This window comes from Hippichthys cyanospilos, chromosome 12 (assembly GCF_059441005.1).
Source record: "Hippichthys cyanospilos isolate Australia breed blue-spotted pipefish chromosome 12, RoL_Hcya_1.0, whole genome shotgun sequence".
Classification (NCBI taxonomy): Eukaryota; Metazoa; Chordata; class Actinopteri; order Syngnathiformes; family Syngnathidae; genus Hippichthys; species Hippichthys cyanospilos.
Genome location: NC_142380.1, coordinates 7,031,563 through 7,055,288, shown reverse-complemented (window position 1 = coordinate 7,055,288; position 23,726 = coordinate 7,031,563). Strand labels below are relative to the sequence as shown.

The 23,726-nt window shown below is 41.1% G+C and overlaps 1 protein-coding gene and 1 long non-coding RNA gene across 4 annotated transcripts in view; one reads left to right on the top strand and one right to left on the bottom strand.

The window, feature by feature from the left end:
* LOC148414636 (uncharacterized) overlaps nt 1–23,726 on the top strand; it is a 97,607-nt gene that overhangs the window by 16,960 nt on the left and 56,921 nt on the right. The gene's annotated exons all lie outside the window — the stretch shown is intronic.
* The window catches only part of kcnn1a (potassium intermediate/small conductance calcium-activated channel, subfamily N, member 1a), a 66,289-nt gene that overhangs the window by 9,878 nt on the left and 32,685 nt on the right, over nt 1–23,726 (bottom strand). For all 3 annotated transcript variants that reach the window (XR_015867423.1, XM_088429105.1, XM_088429104.1), the window contains exons 2-7: nt 21,844–22,320; nt 19,426–19,521; nt 17,812–18,230; nt 4,002–4,143; nt 2,685–2,795; nt 1,575–1,702 (exon numbers count right to left, since the gene is read on the bottom strand). Coding sequence is in view for 2 of the 3 variants with exons in the window: in XM_088429104.1 (XP_088285230.1) it covers nt 1,575–1,702; nt 2,685–2,795; nt 4,002–4,143; nt 17,812–18,230; nt 19,426–19,521; nt 21,844–22,320 (1,373 nt within the window). In the remaining variant the exon portion in view is untranslated. The remainder of the gene's footprint in view (nt 1–1,574; nt 1,703–2,684; nt 2,796–4,001; nt 4,144–17,811; nt 18,231–19,425; nt 19,522–21,843; nt 22,321–23,726) is intronic.

The following is a 23,726-nucleotide window of genomic DNA, read 5'->3' as shown; positions in this document are numbered from 1 at the left end:
GACTTCTGCTTACAAAAGGTTTTTGGATTCAGCACCCAAAATTGTGTCAAAAACACCTGTCAGACTGAACAAAAATCTCCACTTGTAAATGCATGTTACTGTTATGTTGGTGCAGTATTCTAACAATCAGAGCGTGCATGTGTTATGTGAAATAGGTTGATTCTGCTCTTATTTATAGACACACAGGTATGTTTAGTCTGTGTTAAAGGCATGATCTTGCGAAAACCAGGCAGTTTGGGGGAAAAAGGAGTTTTTGATTTTAAAAAAAAAACAACTTTCTGATGTTACAACCTGTAGCACAAGCTATTAATTGGTTTACATTAAAACCGGTTCAAAATCAGTGAACAAATATAGTCCACACCCATTATTTCAAAACAAATTAAACCTTTAAATAAATGTTTGTTGGGTTTACTTCTTCCTGTGAAACTGATTAAAACCATAATAGTAGTGAATGATCATATAAAATGTTATTATTGCCTAGCATAAGGTAAATGTGATTCAAAATATACATTGATTGTACATGAGATATAATTTAATCATCAAATGAAGATTGCTAAATAAGTGGACTATCCATTTAACTCATTCACTGTTATTGATGTATATACTGTAAGTAATAAATGAAATTAAATATGTTGACATATATGTATATTATATTTTTTATGTTATATTTTGTATATATTTAATATTTATTAGTAGCATCCATCTTTAGACTATCCTTTGGCTAAAGGCTTGTGAAAAAATATTGAGAAAAAAATAAAAATAGTCTACTCTTAAAATACGTAAAAACACGTCTTTGGGATTGAACGAGTGAAATAAAAGTGAGCATGTCAAGCTGGTTGGACCTGTTTGTGCTGCTGTATGTGTGGATGTGTATTGACAAATATAAGTGGGCGTGCACAATGGGTTTTGTTGATGCAGGTTAATATAGCCACCAGAGCAACTATATTAATCATGGGCAAACGTAGTACAGGACGTTGGTGATGAAAATGAACCGCTGGCCGACAAAGCTCAAGCTCATTCCCTGCAAGATGCTTGTATTTTTTTTTTTTTTCTTCCGTCGGCGAGCCTCGGCTATGGGCAAAACACGGACGCGGCTTATTCGTTTGGTTCCATTCAAGCCAGAGAGTCAATGGAAGAGCAAAAGCAATCCCAGCAGCGCGATTTTTTTTTTTTTTTTTTTTTTGCTTTGTTTCCTTTGTTCTTTTGGGCAACACACACTCTGTTCATGCATGTCGAAGGCAGACACGGAGGAGAGAGGAGGATGTGGAGGAGACAGAAGGAAGAGGATGACATAGAAGACTCAACTTACTTCTGAGCTCTGCGGTGATAGAGCAAAACAAAGACAGAACACAGTACAGGTTTAACCCCACGACATTCACCAGACCTTCACAATTCTCACTGTGAGCACAAGGTCAAAGGTCAAAGGGAACACAGGAAGGGGGATTGAGACAGCTAGGCTACATTCTAGCGTGTGTGCGCCTGACAATCACAGTTGAATCATCGTAGATGGCTTCAAAGTCATCGTGGATTAAGGACTATATGATTTTTTTTTTTTTTTGGAAGACGGGACTTACTGGTGAATGGCTTGGAGAAACTTGCGTTGGTGTTTCCGCACCTTGGCGTGGTCAATCTTCTTGACCAACTTGGTGTGTTTGTAGATGAGCCATGTTTCCCTGAGTACATTGGCAGCTGTGTTCTTTACCTGTCAATAGGGGGAGGCAAACTGTGATGCTCCGTATTTGCAATGACACACTCAACACGAGTGTTGGGAATGCAAATGGAAGTTTGCTGCAAAATTGTTTGCAACACTGTCTGCCTTTTTTGTTATTTTATTTTGTATAGATGTATATTGTCATTAATGAAGCAATTTTCCTGCAGACAAGCCAGGTATAAAACGGATGATGTCTTCTGGAATTGCTCAATAAAATACACATAGAGGTACCACTACAAGATACAATTCCAAAGATTATTAATCTGACAGGTCTATATTGTTTCTTCTCATCAAGTACCGTATTTTCCGCACCACAAGGCACATCGGATCATAAGGCGCACCCTCATTTAATGGCATATTCTAAAATTTTTCCCATATATAAGGCGCACCGGATTATAAGGCGCACCCTCAATTAATGACATATTTTAAAACTTTTTCAATCACAATATAGTAATACTCAAAGTAATAACAATAACTCAAATAACAACTCTAAACTCTCAATAGCATAATAACTCCTGTTCAACTGTAAACACACAAAAGAAACAGGTAAAGCTTACTTTATCACTTCGTTCCCCATCTACCAATCCCAATTTCAATATTGATCCATATATAAGGCGCACCATCAGCTTTTTCACAAAATTAGGGCTTTTAGGTGCGCCTTATAGTGCAGAAAATACAGTATATATCAGGCTGATAATGTGCTATTGGTGACGTATATCAGAGCATTTTTATGATTTTGAGTATTAGGACAGAGATAATATACAGTATCAATCTTACTAAATTCATAAAAGAAGTATGACGGCAACATTTTGGCCCTATAAAGGCATCATTTCTGTTCGCAGAATTTTTTTAATCAAACGTAAGAACCAGCGCCACTGATTGGAGTGTATTTGACTTGAGACGATCGGTGGTTTTTCCGAAGCGCTTCCATTTTGAAATTTGTAACAATAATGGCATCTGGATCGTCACTCACTCGTTTGCAGAGTTGCGTATCCATCATGAAATTGTGAACATGCTTCTCTGCCTTGGTCAGCTCCAGCTTCCTGGCCACCACTGCAACCACAAGTGCAGTGCAGCCAGCTCCCTGTTCCACAAAAACATCTTCAGATTCACAACATATATGCCCAATCTACACTCAGCTGTCATGGAAAAAAAAAAAACAATTTTTTACACTCTTTGATGGAAAACTAGACAGAGATGCGAACATTATCGAGTGTTGACTAAGGTTGTCAATGCGCATTGACGTTGGGGTTTGTTCAAGTTTTTCACGTTTTGAAACACTACTAAGTGTTTCTAGTGAAATTTTGAACATGTTCAAAATTGTTTCGGAAAAATTAAGACTGAGAATGTCTTAAGAACAACGCCGCTCTTGAACGAAATCTAATGAGATCCGAAGAGCCAACTTTACCAACATTATCCCCTTGGTGCGACGGTGGCTTTAAATGACGTATTCAAATTTTCTTGCAATGCAGAAAGCAATTAAGACGGCTTCAGAATGTCTTGAGCACAATTGCAGCCTTGAACAAAAATGAGCGCAAATGCGCCGTCGGTGTTCGTTTAAGGTCGCCGTCGTACCGTCTTTAAGACATTTTGAAACGGTTCATTATTTGTCAGGTTTAAGGTCACAATATTAAGACATTTCTGAAACTGTCTTCAATTGTTTTTTTGAATGTATTCAAACTTCCTTTGCTCCAAAAAAAAGTGTATTTCATAATCAATTAAGACTGCTTCAAAAGGTCTTAAACAAACCTTGAACAAAAGCAAACAACTTCAAAAGAGCTTCAATTTTGAACCTGTTCAAAATGTTCCTTGCAACCAGGAAAACAATTGATGAGAATTTCGTAAGAACTATTGAGACCCTGACGAATCCCTGATGCCGATTTGCTACCTTCGTCAATTCTCATTGGGACGAGCCCCTATTCGGTGCTCTTAAAACATTCTGAAAAACTTCCTTGTCACGCACATAAAATAGACCTCACAATCAATTAGGATTGTTTCAAAATGTGTTAAGAACAACTGCAAAACTGATGAATCCCTGAATTAAAATGCGCATTTGCAACTTTGGTCAACGCTCGCAGATGTTGGCATCTCAGTGAGATAGGAGATTAAGAACTGTTTAAGAATGTCTAGAGAACAATTGTGACCTTGAACAAAATCTGAGTTTTTTTTTTTTTTTTCATTGAATACTTCATTGCATTCTAAAACTTTTTCGAGTAATTAATTGAAATTTAAGACTTTAAATGTAATGAGAAAATAATGAATGCATGAGTGGCTTTGGAAGGGAACCTACCATAATCCCTGTAAGCAGACACACGCCTTTCCCGCAGTACGTGTGCGGTACCATGTCCCCGTAGCCAATGGAGAGGAAGGTAATTGAGATGAGCCACATGGCTCCCAGAAAGTTACTGGTCACGTCCTGTTTGTCATGATACCTGAAGGAAGAAAGACGAGCAGAGGGACGAGACGTAGTGAGTGAGACTGCGCGGATCATGCCGACTCCAGGTGCGGTTCTGGTGCCGAATGGAAAAGATGGTCACTGGGAAACGCCAGTGGAGATGTGCTGGTATTTTGTGAAGAAATGGCGAGGTGCTCAAATAAAGACGAAGGTCGAAAAAAAGTCGGCTGGATGGAGAACCGTCTTTGAAAGTAGGGACGCATTGAAGCCGGAATTGGGTAGTTGTAGAAAGGTTCCAAACTGTTTACACACCGGCACCGTATCACCGGGAAGGTGTAGATCTTTCGAGGGGAGCTGTGGCTATGTAGGACACTTTTGGTTTGAATTATTCCTTGCAAAATGGCGGCAGAGAAGGGGCATAGTGTTTCACTAACCACATAGTTGGCCCCGCCCACCATCCTTGTTTAAACTTGAAGTCATATACTCCCAAAAGCAAATGGATTTGTTTGGATCCATTGTTGTGGGCATCAGTTTTTGGTCTATAACTTTTGAACTACAAAGTCCTGGTGTCCTCAATGGAGGACATCCCGGCCTTTTCATAGATGTTTCATATTTTTGGCTGGGGTGCAGTTGACAGCTGTCTTGGTGAAACAAAATGGACACAACAATGACACATAAGAATAGGCTGGCTCTCAGGAGGATGTAAAGGCTGCGTGAGCTGCGTTCGGGTACACTTTGTAAATCAAAATACTTGTTTTCTGCACACTTCAAAATTTCAAATTTACGTGAGGGTTGAAGGAGTTTGACAAGAACAGATAATTTACTCTTATAAAACAGAAATTCTGAGCATTTGGACTGAATGAAAATGTTTGTAAATGTGTGTGTAAATGACTAATCGATTGTTTTACATATATATACAGAATACACACATATATATATATATATATATATATATATATATATATATATATATATATTGTGATATAAACAAATGTCGATTAATTATTTGCAGTTTTATGTTTTGTCATATGGGATTAATTCTGTGTGCAGTATGCCATGTTCCAGCAATTTTTTAAACAATATCATAACCATTACAATAAATAACGACAAGAAATCTTCACGTAGCGGTACTCTGTCTCACCCAGAACTCAAACTTGTATTTATTCTGAAAAAGTGATATCAATGCATCCCTATGAAAAAATGTGGAACATAACCTGATGGGTGCGATGCGATGAAATGAGCGAAAACAAAAGCGTATTTTGATTTGATTCTCCGTCGGTGAGATGAACGAAACCCTGTGAGCATTCAGAAACGAGCCAATAAAACGATTATTGCCGTTGAAATGTATAAGGATAGATGCAAAAGAGAGTGTGCGAGATGAGGAATAACACGGGTCAAAGTGGATTTAAACATGACAAGCCAACATAGTGTAACGTCAGTTTATCCCCAAATATACTTGATGTGCTTCTGCATTCAATGAAACATTCGCCGCCGTGTTCACGTTTTGTTGTAAGTCTAGCGCTGTGGGGTTTTTATCGCCCCCCCTCCAGCTCTGAAAATGGAAACCATCCCTCCTAATTATATTGCCTGCTGAAAATAGATGACAGCCATGCTTGAATTGGCAGTCCAAAGGCCCTCTGTGAAGATGCAAAGATTTTTGAGAAAAACAAAGACACATAGCTGCATCGACGATGACATTCCCTTAACTTTTTTTCACCGAGACTAATCCGTCCCCCCGCGCCCCAATTCAACACGGCTGATTATTCCCAATGGGCTGTCTAGGAGGAGATCAGATATGATTTAATTTAGCACGGAAAATCAAATATTCATGAAACACTTTGGGACAACGCTTAGCTAACATCCTCCTGACAAGACAATGTATGTCAATCTCATTTATCGGGATTGGCCCGAAAATGTTCTAAGGGGAACTCGGTCATGGCTCCTAGTGAATTGCAAATTCAAACTCCAACAGCGACCCGCCACGTGCACTCAGGATTGCCAGAATAATTAGCCCCGCCCTCCGGGCTCTTGGATAGCGCAGGAGTACAAATTAGCAGAGGTGGGCAATGTGTCACCTCCGGCGAATACACTGACGGTCTCTCACTGAACGATCCGGTCCGTCACCGGCAGAGATTGGACATTCCTTTGGTCCGTTCCAGACATTCGCCCGTTTGCTGACGAATGACGAGAATAAAACGACTAACTAAGCAGACTAACAGAAGGTGCGTTTTCTTCCGTCACCAGCAGAGTTGGGCCTTCCGTCAGTCCATTACACACATTTGTCGGTTTGCTGACCAAAAAACCCAAAAAAAAAAGCGTACTAAGCAATGACATAAAGTGTTTTTGTCTTCGGTCATTGTATTTTTTACTCTGCAATGGCGTAGAAATTCCATTGAGACTGATTTGGGCATTCCGTCATTGATGTGTGCCAGTTTGTTGATGAACGACGAATGACAAGGAACAAGAAAAAGACAAACTAAGCAGAAATGGAAAGTCCTATTTTCTTTCGTCATTGTATTTCTCACTCACGTACAGAGATCGGAATTCTGTCAAGAGTGAGGTGGGCATTCCATCGGTCCATTACAGACCCTTATGTACCCTTTTCAGATGAATGGCGTGGAAAAAAAGACGAATTAAGCAGTGACGGAAAGTTGTTCTTCTGTGATTGTATTCCTCACTCACGTTCCGAGATTGGAATTACGTCAAGACTGAGGTTGGGGTTCCGTCGGTTTATTACAGATGTTTACCCGTTTGCTGATGAATGACGAGGAAAAAAAATAACCCAACCAAGCGGCGACGGAAAGTGTGTTTTTCTGTTGGCGCATTCACCAATCTATCGGCGACAGACGGACACTGAATGACGGCCCGCCAAAAATTTGTAAAATGCACACACCTGTGGGTAAAATAAACCGACACTGGCGATGACGGTTTGGCTAGGGGACCCATGATGACGAAAAGGGAACCAGGGCGCCGATGAATGACAGACCACAAAAATTTGTAGAATTTCTAGAAGACACAGAGCCAATCTATTGGAAATTCTTTGCCGTCGAGTATAAATCTCTATGCGCTCCTCCCAGTCAGCACATTGCTATCAGGTCACAAGTCAAGCCATTCCTTTCACCAATTCCGAAAATGACCACTCGCCTTTTTTCCTTTCGTGCTCCAAAAACGACAGACGAGCACTTTTGTTCTCTTCAGAATGACCCCACCCCCCGAAAAAGTGCAGTCCGTGGGATTCGAGCTTCGCCCATGACATGCAGAGAAGCAGTCAGTACCATTGCATGCAGGAGGAAAAAAAATGTTTGCATCCTGCATGCTCGACAGGCAGTATATTGAGAGCGTTTGGCCAGAGCACCTACGAGATAAAAAAAACATCTTCTCGGATGGACTGTTTGTAAATAGTGTCCTCGTGAGGGTTCATCGTGCTGTCTCTGATGCCTGCTGTCTCTTTTTTCCTGCGTCTCAACATTTTACCGACTGCGGAACTCTGTTACGCTCATTTCACTCAGAGACGTAATCAGAGGCGGACTTACTCCAATACAGCAGCGACATATCCAGTGGAACCTCGGAAGTATTCAAGTATGCATGTTGAGTACATTTCTATTGGTGGTGGCTAGCAGCAGCTAGTATCTTTGCGTTTTGTTTTTATTGTTTATTCAGTAAAATCAATGAAAGCGCACCGACTGCTTAAACGACATTATATAAATCGGTAAACATTTTTGAATGAAAGTACATTTGAGCATATTTGAAAATATGTTTTAATGAAGCTCTACTCAACTATATTTTGCAAAGCCCCTCCTTGGAACGAAAAAAACATTCGTGCCCGATTATGAATAAGATCCATAAATATTGTAGAAGTATACCTAAAACTGTATGTGTTTTTAGATTAACAAAAGAAAAAAAGCTATTTAAATCAGCTTTCAACAACAAACTATTTTTTTACAGCGTTTATACAGGTTACAGGTTAGTCTAAAACTGAAAAAAAGTGCATCAAAGTGCCTGAAAGTGCCCACTATTTGAGAAGGACACTTGGCCTTCATTACAACAAAAGGTTCACAAATTACGTACATATGGATTATGAATTTTACTGATGACATTTGAATGAGTTTGCTGATAGCTTTGAATCTGCTTGAACATACCTTATACAGTACTTGTTGGCTAAATGCTAAAAACGTAGCGTTTTTCCCATTGCCTGTGTTTAGTTTATTTTGTGCACTCAAAAATTAAGTGATTATTGCTTTTGCAACACTTAAAATTTATTAAGACAATGTTTACTTAATTTGCAAAAGTATTAATATTGTTTAGGGTAAATACTAAAAATGCAACATATATTTTCTCAGTGGAATTCTGGGAAGAAAAAGGCTTTGTTTAACATTTATCCTACTAGTACGTTTTAGCGTATTTGCAAATACATTCGAACGAGTTTGCCAGTCAATAATGTTTACGGCATGTTCAATGTTTCCGTATGTTATAATTAGCGATTGCAGGCTACATTAAATAAGCTAACAAAAAATACCTCGTTTTGGTGATTGTAGGAGTGCCGTTATGCGTGAAATGCTACCAAAACTTCAACATTGATGTTACGGATGTTTTCTTCCTAACTGGCGCCCTTCATGGTTAACTTGTTTTTACAGTTAGTGGCGCGTGCCACAGGACAGCAGTAACATTAGACTGTGTGTGGTAAAATGATCCCCGCGGAGCTTGGGTGCAGAGATTCTGCTTTGACCTTTTCCTGTAATCGAATGATTCCGGATATTTGATTAATTGTTGCAGGCAGCCCTTGTTGAAAGTTGACTTATTTCCTTTCAACTCAATACTCTTGAATCTTGGATTGTGAGTGATCTGCAGAATGTTATGGCAGTCATTTAAGACTTTTTTTTTTTTTTTTTCTTGAGTGGGAGGCCATTTTGCTACTTGCTGTCAACTGAAAATGACATCATAGTTGCTCTGAGCTCAGGTCACTGCTTTTGTGATGTCACGAGCTCGGTTTCCATTACAGTTTTTTTTTTGACACAGCTCAAAATCAACTTTGTGAGATTGTAAAAACGTTTTTATGATTTTTTTTTCCATATTTGAGTTTTTGTGCAAATCTGAGGGTAATGGAAACGCACTCATTGACAGCAAAGCAAAATGGCCGACCCTGGGTTGTTTTCAAGGTTTTTATAACTACGTATTTTTTTACTTCATTTTGTACAACCACCCTGAATTAAAAAAAAAAAAAAAAAGAATACTAGCTGTGTGACTTGGCACGGAAGTGGTGGGTCACATGATGAGTGGAAATGTGAAAAATATGTTTTAACGAAATTTTAACACATCTCAAAAACCACCTCATGAGAGCTAAAAAATATTTGGTAATATTTTTTCGAGTTTTGTTCCCACTTCATGAGTGTATATAAACTTCTTTGTTGTATTTTCGCTTTTTTTTTCTCAATCGTATATGCTTTTGCGCAAAAAAAAAAAAAAAACCGAAATACTATACTTCTATTTTGAAGCGGCAAATACCACTTCATGAGAACGTAAAAACGTTGTAATATTTCCTCGAACACGAGTTGGCTTTTACGCAAAAGTAAAGGAAACAAAATGGCCGTCCTGGGTTGTGTTCAACCTCAGAGGTTCCACTGTATTACCTTACGCCAATAGAAAATCAAATGAATGACATCTCCTCCTAAAAATTGCCTATTGTACATAGAGCAGCGTCTAAAGAGAGAAATAAAGCAAAAAGACATTTGGGAAAAGAGACAGGCAGATGAGAAATATTTGAAGGCTCTCAATATACTGCGTTAACGTTTGGAATAGCACTGAGAAGAGCTGGCACCACTTTAGAGCAATTCAAGGACAAGAGCTTAGATAGTTTCACCCCCATTTAATAAAATCTTCCTCACAGACACTTTGTACGCACAATGACGCACGCCCTAATCTTACACTTGACGTTTGCTTCAACTGTGAATAAGGGTTGGCGCTACGTAGTCAAGAATCATACAACACAATATGTTTGGGGGGGGGGGGGGGGGGGGGGGGGGGGATGACAATTTCCTTATCTCTGATCATCATCACAAATACAACATTTCACATGTGATTTGTATCCCCGTTTCATTAAAAGTGCATGTAGGTAAATTCGAGAGACTGAAAGAACACTGAAGATGGATGGCGTGATAGAAAACGCACACACCTTCACACAAACCAGCAGCAGAGAGCCCATTTGCAAATAGATTCTTTTGATTTTACAGCACCGCACTTCCAGATGGCTTTTTTACGCTATCATGAAATTATTTTCGTTCAAGGGTCGCTTCAAAATGACGACTTGCTTTGAAACGCTTGTCTTTTATTGGGATAATTTGTTTAATCTGTGAAACCCCCGTGACACGGTAATTTCAAATCATTAGCCTATTTCCAAAAGGAGCTGTTGGTGCCATCCTCGAGACTCGGATTCCAAACCGTCTTTTTTGTTTTGTTTTGTTTTGTTTTTCCGAAAGCTTGACTACAGCCACACTCACACGCTTGTTCTGGAAAATTCCCGCACATTGGATTCACATCAACAAAACCAAATTGAAAAATATAATTGTTCTGCTAGTGCAAGTCGTTTGAGCACTGACTGATATCACACGGCAACACTTAGAACGCTGTCGTTTGCGCTAAAAGTGCCAGGATGCAAACGGCACGGAGGCGCGTTGTAGCCGAAACGGGCATGTGGCAGCGCATACACTTAAATGTGGTAATGATACAACATGCGTTTCATGATGTATTAACAAGGATAAGGAGTATTTGGAGGAATGGAATCATGCAAGAACCTGATGGTCATTAAAAGACATCAAGATTATTCTAGAATTGTTTCTTTGATTAATAGTATAAGTTGATAACAAAACAAATGGAAGAAAAATCTCTGCATCGGGGTAGTGATGTTGAAATAATTAAGTGTCAAGGCAGTTAACCATAAATAGTGAATGTGTTATAAAAAATTGTGAATTTCAGGATTATTTCACACTTAAAGACCCTAGTGCAAAGCAAAACATATGCACAACAACAGCTAATCTACAATTGGCTGAGTCACAAAATAACATACAGGTTTAGCTAGCTAGTTATCTAATCAGAGCTTTTTACACAAACGGCCTCAAAGGTAAGGAACGTAAAACATTCATACACAATTTACTGACGCTTAGGCACTAAAGCGTGATACGGGAAGGGATTTTCACTCTCGTCACAGAAAAAAAAGCCACAAAATACCATACTGGTGTTGGCTCTCATGTTAGCTAGTAAGACTGTATTATAATGCCGCCACACATGTGAATAGTTTTAATAAGCAGTATAAAAAGAAAGGAACGTAAAACATTCATCTGCAATGTACTGATGCTAAAGCTCCAGAGGGTGTAGATTTTCACTCTCATCTCAGACAAAAAGCCACCAAATATACGGGTGTTAGCGAGCGAATTAGTCAGTCAGAACATATTAGGATAACATCACAAGTGTTAATTGTTTTAAAAACAAACAGTATAAACAGAAAGGAACGTAAAGCATTCATTCACAATTTACAGATGCTAAAGCCCCAGAGGGTGACACAAGAGTGTGTTTTCACACCCCGAAAAAAAGCCACAAAATATCATACTCGTGTTAGCTAGCTAGTTGGCGACTTAGCGAGTGGGAATATATTATAATGCCACCGAGTGGTAATCATTTTACTGAAAAAATATCTAAAGGAAGGGATGTAAAACAGTCATACACAAGCCTCGGGCACTTGAGAGATAGGGAGAGGATTTTCACTCCCGCCCCAGACAAAAATCCCTTTCCGCTCTACTAAAAGCTACTCCCATTTCAGAATGACTCCCCATACCGCTCCCTTTTCCCACTACGTTAGAAAAAACAAACATCTTTTCAAGTTTTTTTCCCTTCCTATTAAATAATCCCTTTCCCGTCAACTTTTTATCCTGTACCATCCCAATCATGTGATTTAAAGGTAAAATTGACTTCCATTCTATAATCCTGTTGGATTCCCGAAAAAAAAAAAGTCAGCCTTGACCAGGCACTGCATTTGTCCTTAGTTAACTAGTTGTCCGTAGTTAACTGCAGTATCTGCAGTATTGTCAACACATGGACTGATTCATCCACTGGCTAAAAAATGCTACTTTTCAATCTAGCGGGCATCCAAGAAAAAGTACTCTTCATCAAGCCCTTCATTTAAATATTTCAGAGCTGAATTGTGTCTCTGGGGTTATCAGATATCAAAAGCAGTCCATTAGTGTTTCTCTGCACACTTGATCTTAGCGCTTGTGCATTCCAGTCCGTCTCCGCAGGGCTGAGATTACATGAAAGGAAACCGCGAACAAAGCTGGCAAAAAACACCTTAAAAAATGCATTCCACAGGTAGCTCTGTGTTACTTTTGTTTTTGTAAAGTGAGCGGTCAGGGGACACAGAAATGCTTTGAAACAAATGCCCAGTACACTTCTGCGTTAACTGAGTTCAAAAACGTTGATTCCTCATTGACGGGATCATACTTTTGTAGATAACAGAACTTTGAACGATAAAAAAAAAGGGGGGGGGGGGGGGGGGGCTCGACCAAGGAAGCAAGCAAAGCATGCATGAGAGTAAGTGAGTTTGGGGTGGATTAGACCTGCTTGGCTCAGGATGGATACGGAAAGGCGAAGGGACAGGGAATCAGTCGAGGGGAGAGATGAGGCAAAGCATGCCACGTTAGATGGGTTACAGGAATCCATCTGCGGGGGATCAGTCGGGAGGAGGAGAGCGAGGGAGCTGCGGGGTAGCCGAGGAAAATCCATAGAGCTTAGTCGAGGTAGGTTAGCTGAAAAGATGGGCCGCGTCAAGACACAAGGCAAAAGTCAAATCCATCTACGGCGAGGTTAATATTCCTTCCAGCTCCGCCCTCCATCCCTCAGACTCTCTGCTTTGCTGTCTTTCATTCCCCTCATGTAGGCATTTTCCAGACAGACTCCATGCTTGTCCAATCTCACAGCATTAATATTTTTTTTCCCCTCTGATGGGCTCAGGAGCGCCCGCAAAGTGTGACGACGCAATACTCAAACAGCACTTTGGCAAACAAGCGCCTCTTATCCCCCTTGCCCTACTTCTTGGTTTTTTTTTTCTGCTTGAAAAGATAGGTTGAAAAAGTAAACATGAAGACCTGCATGCTGTTTTGATGTTTACGAAAGGTGGCGGTGGGATGAGGGAGATGAGATTTATGGATGTGAAAAAAAGACACTGCAGTCAGCGCTCAAACTCCACTTCAAAAAAAAAAAAAAAAGTCTGTTCGGAAGCGGCTTACCTTCCCATTATTGGACTGTGTTATACTTTCCAAACATCATAAACGCTTGTACATCCCCGACCAGTTGTTATATTCACTTGCATGAAATGGCTTAATGTATGCTAGCTTCTTGGATGCTCAGAGGAAAAAAAGCCCAACTTTTTTGTGGTTGTGATGTGACGTTCACGAACGCACTTTTGAACGGCTCTTCGCTCTTTGCAAGGAGTCGTTCATCCCCCGCCCACATTCGCGTCTGCAAAGCCTGTCATCTTAGCATGTTAGCACCATAAAGTTATTTTTTTTAACTCTGGAACAAGCGAAAAAAAAAAGTCACACACGGACCGAGTGGAAACGGGAGGAAGGGGCAGATGGAGCGGAGTAGCTGAAGTGTTTCGATAGCTTTGCTAACTTTTGTTAGCATTTTAGCTGCAGTGTGTACACACTTCACACATATGTTAGCTGATGTGTACAAAGTGTTCTGCATGTTTGTATTATGTTCTAGAAAAAATAAGAAGTAAATGAATGCTATTTTAGACTGAAGTTGCTTGGCACAATTCCCCCCATACCTAAATTAACTTACTACTCTCATTTTTTTAGGGCCAAAAAAATAGTGGGGCGCTAGAGAATTTGGCTTGGCTCGCTTTTGTATTGTGTAGATTAATTACACTTGTATATCACCAGGTGGTGCTGTGGCGCTCTCATTGTTAAAGTCTGTGCAGGGGTTCGAAACATTTTAAATTAACGTTTTTTTCTGAATCACATTAATAAGGCGATTCGGAAAAATATCAGCACAATGTTTTAAATATTTACGATTGGTGTTAATATTCCATATTGATTTAAATTTAATGTTATTTATGCATTTAATTTTTTTTCAACATTGAACTCTTCAGTTGGTCAATAAATGTCAAGTTTGAATAAGGATTGACGTAGTTTTAATTTTCTGCACTTTGATCCAATATTTTTTTCAGATTCAGAGCAATATGTAACCTGGATAAACCCTGTAAAAAGTAAAGCTAACATTTGCTTTAAATGTTTTTTTCTTTTTGTTAATTTTAAAAAGGATTCAATTTTCAGTATACTCATTCACTTTTCATGAATAATCATTAATTTATTTGAGTGAATGGTTGTTCGTCTCTGTGTGCCCTGCAATTGGCTGGCAACCAGTTCCGGGTGTCCCCCGCCTACTTCCCGAAGCCAACTGGGATAGGCACCAACAAGCCTGCCACCCTTGTGAGGATAAGCGGCTCTAGAAAATGGACGGATGGATGAAACTAAAAAACATCAAAGAGCCAGTCTTTTGAACGGCTCTTTTTAGTGAATGAACAGTTTGCTTCCAAAAGTCCCATCTCGAGTGTGCGGAACCCATTACAGCACTGTTGAATTAAATTATGAAGGAAGACGCATAATGAGATGGCAATGAAAGAACAGAAAGGTTTTCTCTCCTCAGACAAATCTTGGAGTTGTGGCTAAAACCACTTTTTTGTGCAATATGGATCTATAACAATCGCATCAAGCAAGGGAGAGGAGGGGAAAAACAAAAGCCACTAAGCGCTCTCTAGCCAATTTGTCAAGGTGACTTGAAGGACGAATCTCCTCCTTACACAACACGAACTAGTGAGCAAAGAGACGCTTGCTTCCAAGTGCTGCTCTGCTATGCTTCTTGCTCCTAAAAAAAAAAAATGCGGCGTCGCCTTCATGCCAAACTCCAGAGGTCCTCCCTAATCCTTCTGTGCAGTCTAAAATTTACGAAGGACCATTGATACTGACTTTGGAGGGGCCTTGCTCCTTGTCACCACAAAAGCCCCGCCCACCCAAAATCTCACTCAGATTAGAAGTGGCGCCAGCTCGGTGCAAAAAAAAAAAAAAAAAATGTTTTTTGTTTAGTTTTTCTTTTGTTCCACAGCTAGAGAGCGAGGACTCACATGGTATCCCTATGGAGCAGCATAGTGGGGAATAGAAAGTACAACAAAACATTATACAAACACTCGCACGCGCTCACACATACATGTGCATGCTAGCACCCATTAGCATGTTCTTCCAACACTGAAACCAAATGACATGCGCTGGTCATGGGACGTGGCCGAGTGCTTCTGTGTGTGGGATCAAACCAATCACTGCTTGTTTAAATCCTATATGGTCCTGAATGCACACCCTTTGAGCTAATGTGGCCTTAGTTTTAGAGGTTAGGGCTAGCTCACTTTAATCCAAATTGCTAAGGGTTGCTAATCATGTCCAAAATTATTTTGGAATGTTTACATGACAACGATCTAATTAAAACAGTATGCTGTTTTCATTGCAAAAAGTTCTACTGTTATGAAAAAGTTCCTCATTCACACTGAGCTCCAAAAAAAAAGAAGTAATGTGCATGCCAGGCCAGTAGGTGGCAATCTCTTTGTCATAAAGACACAATCTTACGGACTGCTGGTAAAAGATTTTAACCATACAACATAAGCAAAGTATCACTGCAACACCATGTTACATTTACTGCCCTAATGTGTATTACTATAAAATCCCATAAATAAAACCCATGCAAAATTAAAAAAAATACTGTGTATCGTACCCCTCCCCCAATCATTAACTGATTTAGTACCAACCGTTTTAGACACTCCTTTAGCCAAACATAAAATAAAAATAATTAAAAAAAAATAAAATAAAATATATATATATATACACACACATGTATTCTGTAAGTAGGTACAGTACTTGACTGTGCACTCATAAAAACTGATTCTTAAAAATTACGTTTTTGGGAATGAATGAATTAAAAAACATTTTAACAAGCATTTTAGCCAGTCAAAACATAATATTTGATTTTTGTAGTTTTCCACATGAACATAATTACATTTCTGTTGCATTTTTAAGAGTCTGCTGAAATTTTAATAGTAATTGTGTGATTTTTTTTAACATGTTATTTTGACATTAGTTATAGTACCATGTACAAATACATCTTTGCCTTCTTGAGAAAAAAAGCCCACTTTGAGACCAATACCAAATGTTTGCATTTCCAGCCTCCTAATTTCCGTTGTCATGTAAACAAACAGCCAAATAACAACGTTTGACATATTCCTGCAATAAAAACGGCTTCTTATGGAAACGTTTTCACAATATGCTAACTTGTACCGCTCAGGCTTTTTCTCAAACTTCAGGTGAACTTTGACATGCGTAACTTCTCACTCTCCGAGGACCTCAAACATCTCGTGACTTTTCCAAAGCCACTATCTGGCATTGGTGGGTTTTGAGGATCTGGTTGGCCGTGCGAGGGGAGGTGGTTAGTGAGCGGTGTGAACTCGGTGGGGGTCGTTAAGTGGGGGGGGGGGAGCAGGCAGGGTGGGCTGCAGGAGTTCACCAAGCATCCATAACCAGGCGGTGGCTGCAAAAAGTGATAGCAACCCTTCGTCTGAGCCGATCCTTCACTTTATCAGTGCAGCGCATGGGTCTGACGAGACCCCCCTCCCTCCAACTATGCAAAGATGACTTAAAAACATCAAAGCTGGCATTAACGTCTCATTTCCCTGTGTAAATGCCAAATGAGGAAGGAAAGAAAAGCTTTTCCCCTTTTTCATTTCAGAAACGTTAGCTGCCCGCCCCTTGAGAGAGTTTGGGGCCCTAAACGGGTTGGGGGATCCAGGGGGAGGGGGGTTGGGGGGGCTGCTCCGCATTACCGAAACAAATTCAGCGAACAAACAATTAGACACTCATGAATTATGGACAAGTCGACACAAGGCGCGGGGACTTGCTCAGCTCATGAATCACGTTGTTGTTGTTGTTTGAAAACAGGCAGTGGCGTGCATGTGTGCGCCTTCCCGTCCACATGTGCATCGGACATATTTTGTGAGGATGACGGTGCGAATTACAAGTGAACCAGAGCTAGTGAAGGAAGGTGTTTGTTAGGGATGAGACGAGGCACAAATTCCATGAGACGAGATGTCTCATGAGATTGAGTCCACGAGAGCAAAACGAGATTTTTTTTTTCTAAATCTGTAATGCACCTTAAAATAATGCCTTATCGAATATTTCCAGTTTTCCACTTTGTTCTTTTTATCGAGCGCAAAGAAAATTAACACGCAAATGTAAACATAATCTAGCGTTCACGTTTAAACATAAAAGGAGACAAACGGCCAATATTTTACCATCCTTTTCTTGCGGGTCATTTAAAAATAATCAGAGCATCCTGTGAGTCAAGTTAGTCATTGCTGCAACACGCTTCCAGAACCAACTTCAAAATTAAATCGAAACAAGTGGTTAGATTTTTGGGTATAGCATTTGGAAGTTCTCACCACGTTTGGCGCCGCATTCTGTGTACCGCATATCAACAACGACGAAATGAAAAAACCAAAGATCTCGCGCTGTGAAATATTGTGGCGTTCTAATCTCTTTGAGACGTCGTCTTACGCGATCTCGTCCCATCCCTAGTGCGTGGTCATCCACAAAGGTTGACACGAGGCCGCATTTACCTCTCGCAGACGCGCACGGTCCATGCGGCAATGATCCAGGACGATATACTGAAGACCAGTAGGACGGTTCCCGGGCAGATGGTCATGAGCGTTTTCATGACGAAGCGCGTGTTGAAGTTGATCTTGTTGAGCGCGCCTATGCTGCGAGACGAGGCGTCGGTGAACAGCTTGCTGTGGAGTAGCATGACCCTGCCGATCAGGTAGAGTCGCAGGAACATGGGGATGGAGAGGATGATGTCCACGTCGGCGTGCGCCACCGACGGCGTGTAGGTGAAGGCCAGCCGGGCTTTCCAGGTGAAGACGTACTGGCCGGGGATGGGATGGATGGCACACACCAGCAGCTCCAGCACGATGAAGAAGATACGCTCATAGGTCATGGCTATCCTCCAGTCATCTGCGCCGTTGTCCACCATAAACAGCTGCCGATCATCGCACAACACACGCTCGTTAGGATTTCTTGGCCTTGTTTTTTGTTTTTCTAAACTCAAGACAAAATTCTCATGGCTATAATGAGTTACATGAGGCCCGTCTAGATCAGCGGTTCTTAACCTTGTTGGAGGCACCGAACCCCACAGTTTCATATGCTCAGTCACTGAACCCTTCTTTAGTAAAAAATAAAATATGATTTGAGTGAGTCCGTTTGGCGATCGACCCTTTAGATCGCCGGCCGAGGGAGCTTATTTGCCTGGATCGGCGCTCGGGAGATAACGGGCTAATTCCGGTGTGTGGTCCCGACTGAGAAGGAGGTCTCACTCTGCAGCTTATCCGGCGCTCTCAAAGCGGACCGGTAGGGAGTCTAACTCAGACTCAGAGTCTAAGCGGTCTGATAGGGAGGTCTCACTCTGCTGCATAAACCAGCGACCTCAAAGCGGACCGGTAGGAAATCTCAGAGCAGGACGCTTTCAATGACTGTGCCCACTAACTGCAGACTAGACTGAGGGGTGGATCTCTGCGGCGGAGGCTCCACCGAACTCCTGAGACCGACTCACCGACCTAGGGTTCGATCGAACCCAGGTTAAGAACCGCTGCTCTAGATAAATAATAACTACGAGGGATGATTGATACCGAGTACAGACGCTACACAGTTTACGAACAAGTTACGTCCCAAAAAGACGTTTGCTATTTGTAAGTTGTTTGTATGTTTACTACAAAAGAACAGTAAAAACGCAAGAAAACACGGATAACGTCTGATTACTAGGGTAACACAGACAAAACGGGCAGAGGACACAATACATAGAAAAGGCGCTAAATACGAAATCTGACTCGCAGATAACATCGTATCGCCGGATGTTCGTAAAACTCCAGTTTGTAAATTTGGGAGTGTGGCGTATTTGTTGTAGCCGTAACGCTACCCGTATTTTTGTCACGCAATGCATGATGGGTAAGCTGGCTCCGAGGTGTCTCGTACCGCCTTTTATTACGACCGCGTGCTATGCTAATAAAGCGTTAACACTACGTCGTTGTCCAGGGTATCACTGTTAAAGAGTTAAAGATATATCAGGGAGTGTCTGTACTCAACTCGATTAGCCAATGGTACCAGTACCGCGAGTACTTTTAGCCCCGTTTCCACCACCATCTACATCTACAACATCTTCTATAATCAAATAGACTCACCTGGATTTCCCGTGCGTGATACATTATTATAAGACCAAGCAGTATAACAGTGGAAAGGCTGATAAGGCATTTCAGTGCAAATGAATATGAAGATTCCTATGAGAGAAAAACAAACCAATTACTCATAGATATGGCGCGCCAAATGAACAAAACATTGCAGTGCAAACGTCAGTTGTACACACACTAAGTATCATGCATCCATCCACTTGCAAACGATAATTTGTGCATTCTAAATAGAGTGCTAAAGATTCTGCTTTATGTTATCGCTTGACAGCAGAGCCACATTTGGAACTTGAGTACTAATGAGGAGCTCAAAAGCTCAGAAGATTTAGACTTGAATCTTGGTCTCTTTGGAATCAATATTTTTGAATGCAAGCATGTTTGAACAAAAACATTGAAAGAATTGGTTCTGACTCAGAATTCCGAATCAGAATTTTCCCATTTGACCCAAATGCATCAGGGAGGAAGTGTTTGTTGGCAATTTAACCGGCGATTGGGCATTATATTAAACTTACTCATTCAGCCAATCCTTCTTGTATTATAAACAATGAATCTTGCATTTCTTTTTAACTTGTTTACAGCTTAGCAGTTAGCACACAGCAATTTTGTATTTGGCGTGACATCATTACTTTTTTTTTTTAACTTCAGTCATGTATGTCATTGCATGGGTGCCACTTAGTGTCCAAAATGAGACGCTGCAGCACCATTTTATTATGTTTAATTTTCTTTTTACTTCACTAGACTCCTTAAAAAGAGGTTGTACCCTTAAATATGTTTCATTCATTTTCAGTTTCTCTCATGTGTTCCATACAAATTATATCTATTGTATGAACACATGTAAAAATTTAGAAAATGTCCATTTCATGCAAATTAAAGATTTCTATATCTGGATAATATATGGGACCCAAAAGAAAGTTATTTTAAATTTTTTTATTTTGCTTTTTTTTTTATACAATATATTTACAGTTGACTGCTGCTATTTGCGGGGAATTGGGGTCAGGCTGTTGAGCATAGTAAATTTCTACATGCTTGACACCAATTGTTTTAAAGTTAAATATGTTATGACTTTACCAGTCCAGCCCACTTGAGAATAGCTTTTCCTTAATGTGGCCTTTAGCTAAAATGAATTCGACACCCTTAAAGTAGGCCATCTAGAGCCTTTGTCGTTACTTCACCATGCTAGCAAAGCTTGCAAATTTGGACGCTTGACCGGAAAAGGCTTTGTTAGCTTACCGCTAACTAGTTAGTACGACAGACGTGACTCGGGTGGATTTAAAAGCTCACGTTGCAAATGTATCGGAACGCATTTTCAAATTTGTTTATTCAAGTTAACCAGTCAAAATGTTTACCATATTGGCTGCTCCACGCTTCCAATAAAGAACCCTATAGATTCCCTCCAAAAAAATGGAATGGAAACAAATAGCTCCATTACCGGCTTAGACAAGGAGAATAAATGCCCTTCTCTAAATGCACATATGTACAAGAGGCAGAGAAAGCGGGCAATACACAGCGACAAGCCGACACACATGCACTACACACACTACTTATTAGCTTAAAAGTCTAAGTGATGGCAGATAATGGGCTTTACACACAAACACGGTGGACGGGACGCGGCTAAACAATGAAGCTGCAGGTGTGGGTGCAGCCTGCTATTATCCGCGCCCGTCGCTCCCCACCATCCAAACTAGCAATTAATCAAAGCGCAGCACTAACAGGGGGGACTTTCAATTTAATGGCAGGTACAGAAAAGGCAAAGCTAGCATTAGCGGTGCCCCACCGCAGAGAGCGCCGTGCGCCGCTGATAAATAGCGCGCCGCTCTTAGTGTGCATGCGGGCACATCCGAGCTGTAGATCTGGCAAACGAGGGGTGATAAATGAGCGAGCGGACGCCCGGCTACGATGGGACAGTCATCGCCCGCTTGTTATTACAATCAGGACGGCGACTGACGAGGAATGACAAAAACAGCCGGCGAAATATCGAGGACGAGCGTGCCGCTCGTTATCACGCCGTGGCCTTCTGCCGTCTTGATTACAAGATGTATTTTTAGCTAGCGGCTATATTGCCTCGCCCTTCGGGTCACCGACATGTTCTCCGACGTCTCAAATTGTTTGAAGACGTCCCTGCTGAAATAACATTGAGTAAACCAATTAATCCAGCTGCCAGAGGTTCAAGGAGTTTTCACTCCCAGAGCTCTGCGCCTGCTAATGTCTTTAGCAATGTCAGGGTTTGCAAAAACGACGTCCGGGCCTCTGATGTGACGTGGGATGGAAAATGGACAGTTCCCTGCATCGAACCCGACTAACGAGGGTCGAGATTGAGACCAAGACTCTTGGAGACCGAGACAAGACTAAGACCGCATATGGCTATGTGCGATTAGAATGAAACAAATGGGTGAAATTTTTAATTTCACGACGTACCTTAGTGTAAACCCCCCAGGACAGTTCCGTCTCCGTCACCATGACAACGATGCCAAACATTCCAAAGATGAGCGCGTAGTCGCTGAGCCGCTTGCGCTTCTCAAATAGCGCCCTCCGGTGGCCCAGTTTGTAGCCGATGTCCCTGTTTTTCTTTTGGGGCGCCCTGCCGCCGCCACGCCCGCCGCCGCCCTCCCGGACCAAGCTCTCGTTGGACGCCTTGCTGGGGTCTTCGCCGCCGTTTCCCTTGGACACCACCACCTCCAGGCCGGAGCTGTGCAGCGTCTGCAGGGGCTGCGTTTCCGAGTCGAGCTCCGCGAGGTTGCGGCGCGACGAGGACGCCAGGCTGCCCACCAGTGGTCTCACCACGCCGCCATTGTACTTGCAGGTGTTCATGGCTATCTGAGGGAGTCGCGAGCTGCTCTCAGAGAGGGAGGGCTTGGATCCGGCATGGCTCAGCTTCTTCTTCTCAGTGGTGGCCTGCAACAAAAACCAACGGTTAAAACCGGGAAAAAAAAAAACATTCCATCCCTGTGGGTCTAATCACGGCACTGTGATAAATGCATTTATGGAATATGAATTTAAAAGAAATTATTGACAGCATTTTTTGGAATCCTGCGGCCAAGGAGCTACAGTATGTTGAAGTTGAGAAGTTTCAGCTAGACAACAGCAGGGCTTTGCAGACCACTTGATACCAAGGAAATATGCTTCAGTGAGTTGGGAGCCTTCTTTCAGATAAAACTAGTGCTTTGATATCATCTTTTGGGACCTTACTGCCGAGGAACTATGTTGAAGTTGAGGAGTTTCATATAGACAACAGCACAGCTCTGCCGCCAACAGAGCGGCTACGCTTCTTTGAGTTGGGAGCCTTCTTTTAGATAAAACTAGTACTTTCCCACCATTTTTTTGCATCTTGCTGCCGAGAAACTATGTTGAAATAAAATTGAGGAGTTTCATTTTGTCAAGAATATGGCTTTGCCAATACCTTGTGATGGACATCTTGGTAACCAGAAACTATCCTTCCATGATTTGGGCCGTCTTTTAGATAAAAGTAGTGATTTGCCACCATCCTTTGGGATCTTCCTGCTGAGGAACTATGTTGAAGTTAAGGAGTTTCATTTAGCCAACAGCATTGGTTTACAGACAACTTGTTAACCAGGAACTACGCTTAGATGAGTTAGGAGCTTTTTTTTTTTAGATAAAACTAGTGCTTTTCAAACATTTTTGGGATCTTGCTGCCAAAGAACTATGTTGAAGTTGAGGAGTTTCATTTGTACAACAGCAAAGCGTTGCCGACAACTTGTTACCTAGGAACGATGCTTACAAGAGTGGCAAAACATTTTGTAGGTAAAAGTTATGCTTTGCCACCATTTTGTGGATCTTGTCAACCCAAAGACTTAGATTCCTGACAATATATTCTTTGCACCACCACCACCACAACACAACATTGATTAATAGTGCATTTTTGGTATTTGAACTAAGCAGCAAAGCCACTGATTTTAGTATGTATTTCCACTTCCTGGCAATCACTGTTTTTTTTTGTTTTTTTTTCGAAACCTGTTCTCCACCTCTTGGCTAAAATTAGGAGTTTAACACCGTTATGGAAAAAAAAACAACAGTCAGGGTATTTATATATTTTTGACTTGTACCATGTACACCAAGTACTTTGTCATAAGCAAAATACAAAGACAATGCAACAATAATGGATCTACAACAATGTGCAAAGTGGCAAATAGTTGCTCTGAAATTACAAGTAAAATATTAATTTCAATGACACAAAATGTTGGACGCCCTGTTGCTTCTGAGGGGAGGAGCTTGAAAAGGTGTCCCTTTCCCCATTGGGATCCCCAGTTCAAAACCTTAAGCATAAATTCTCCGTTCAACAT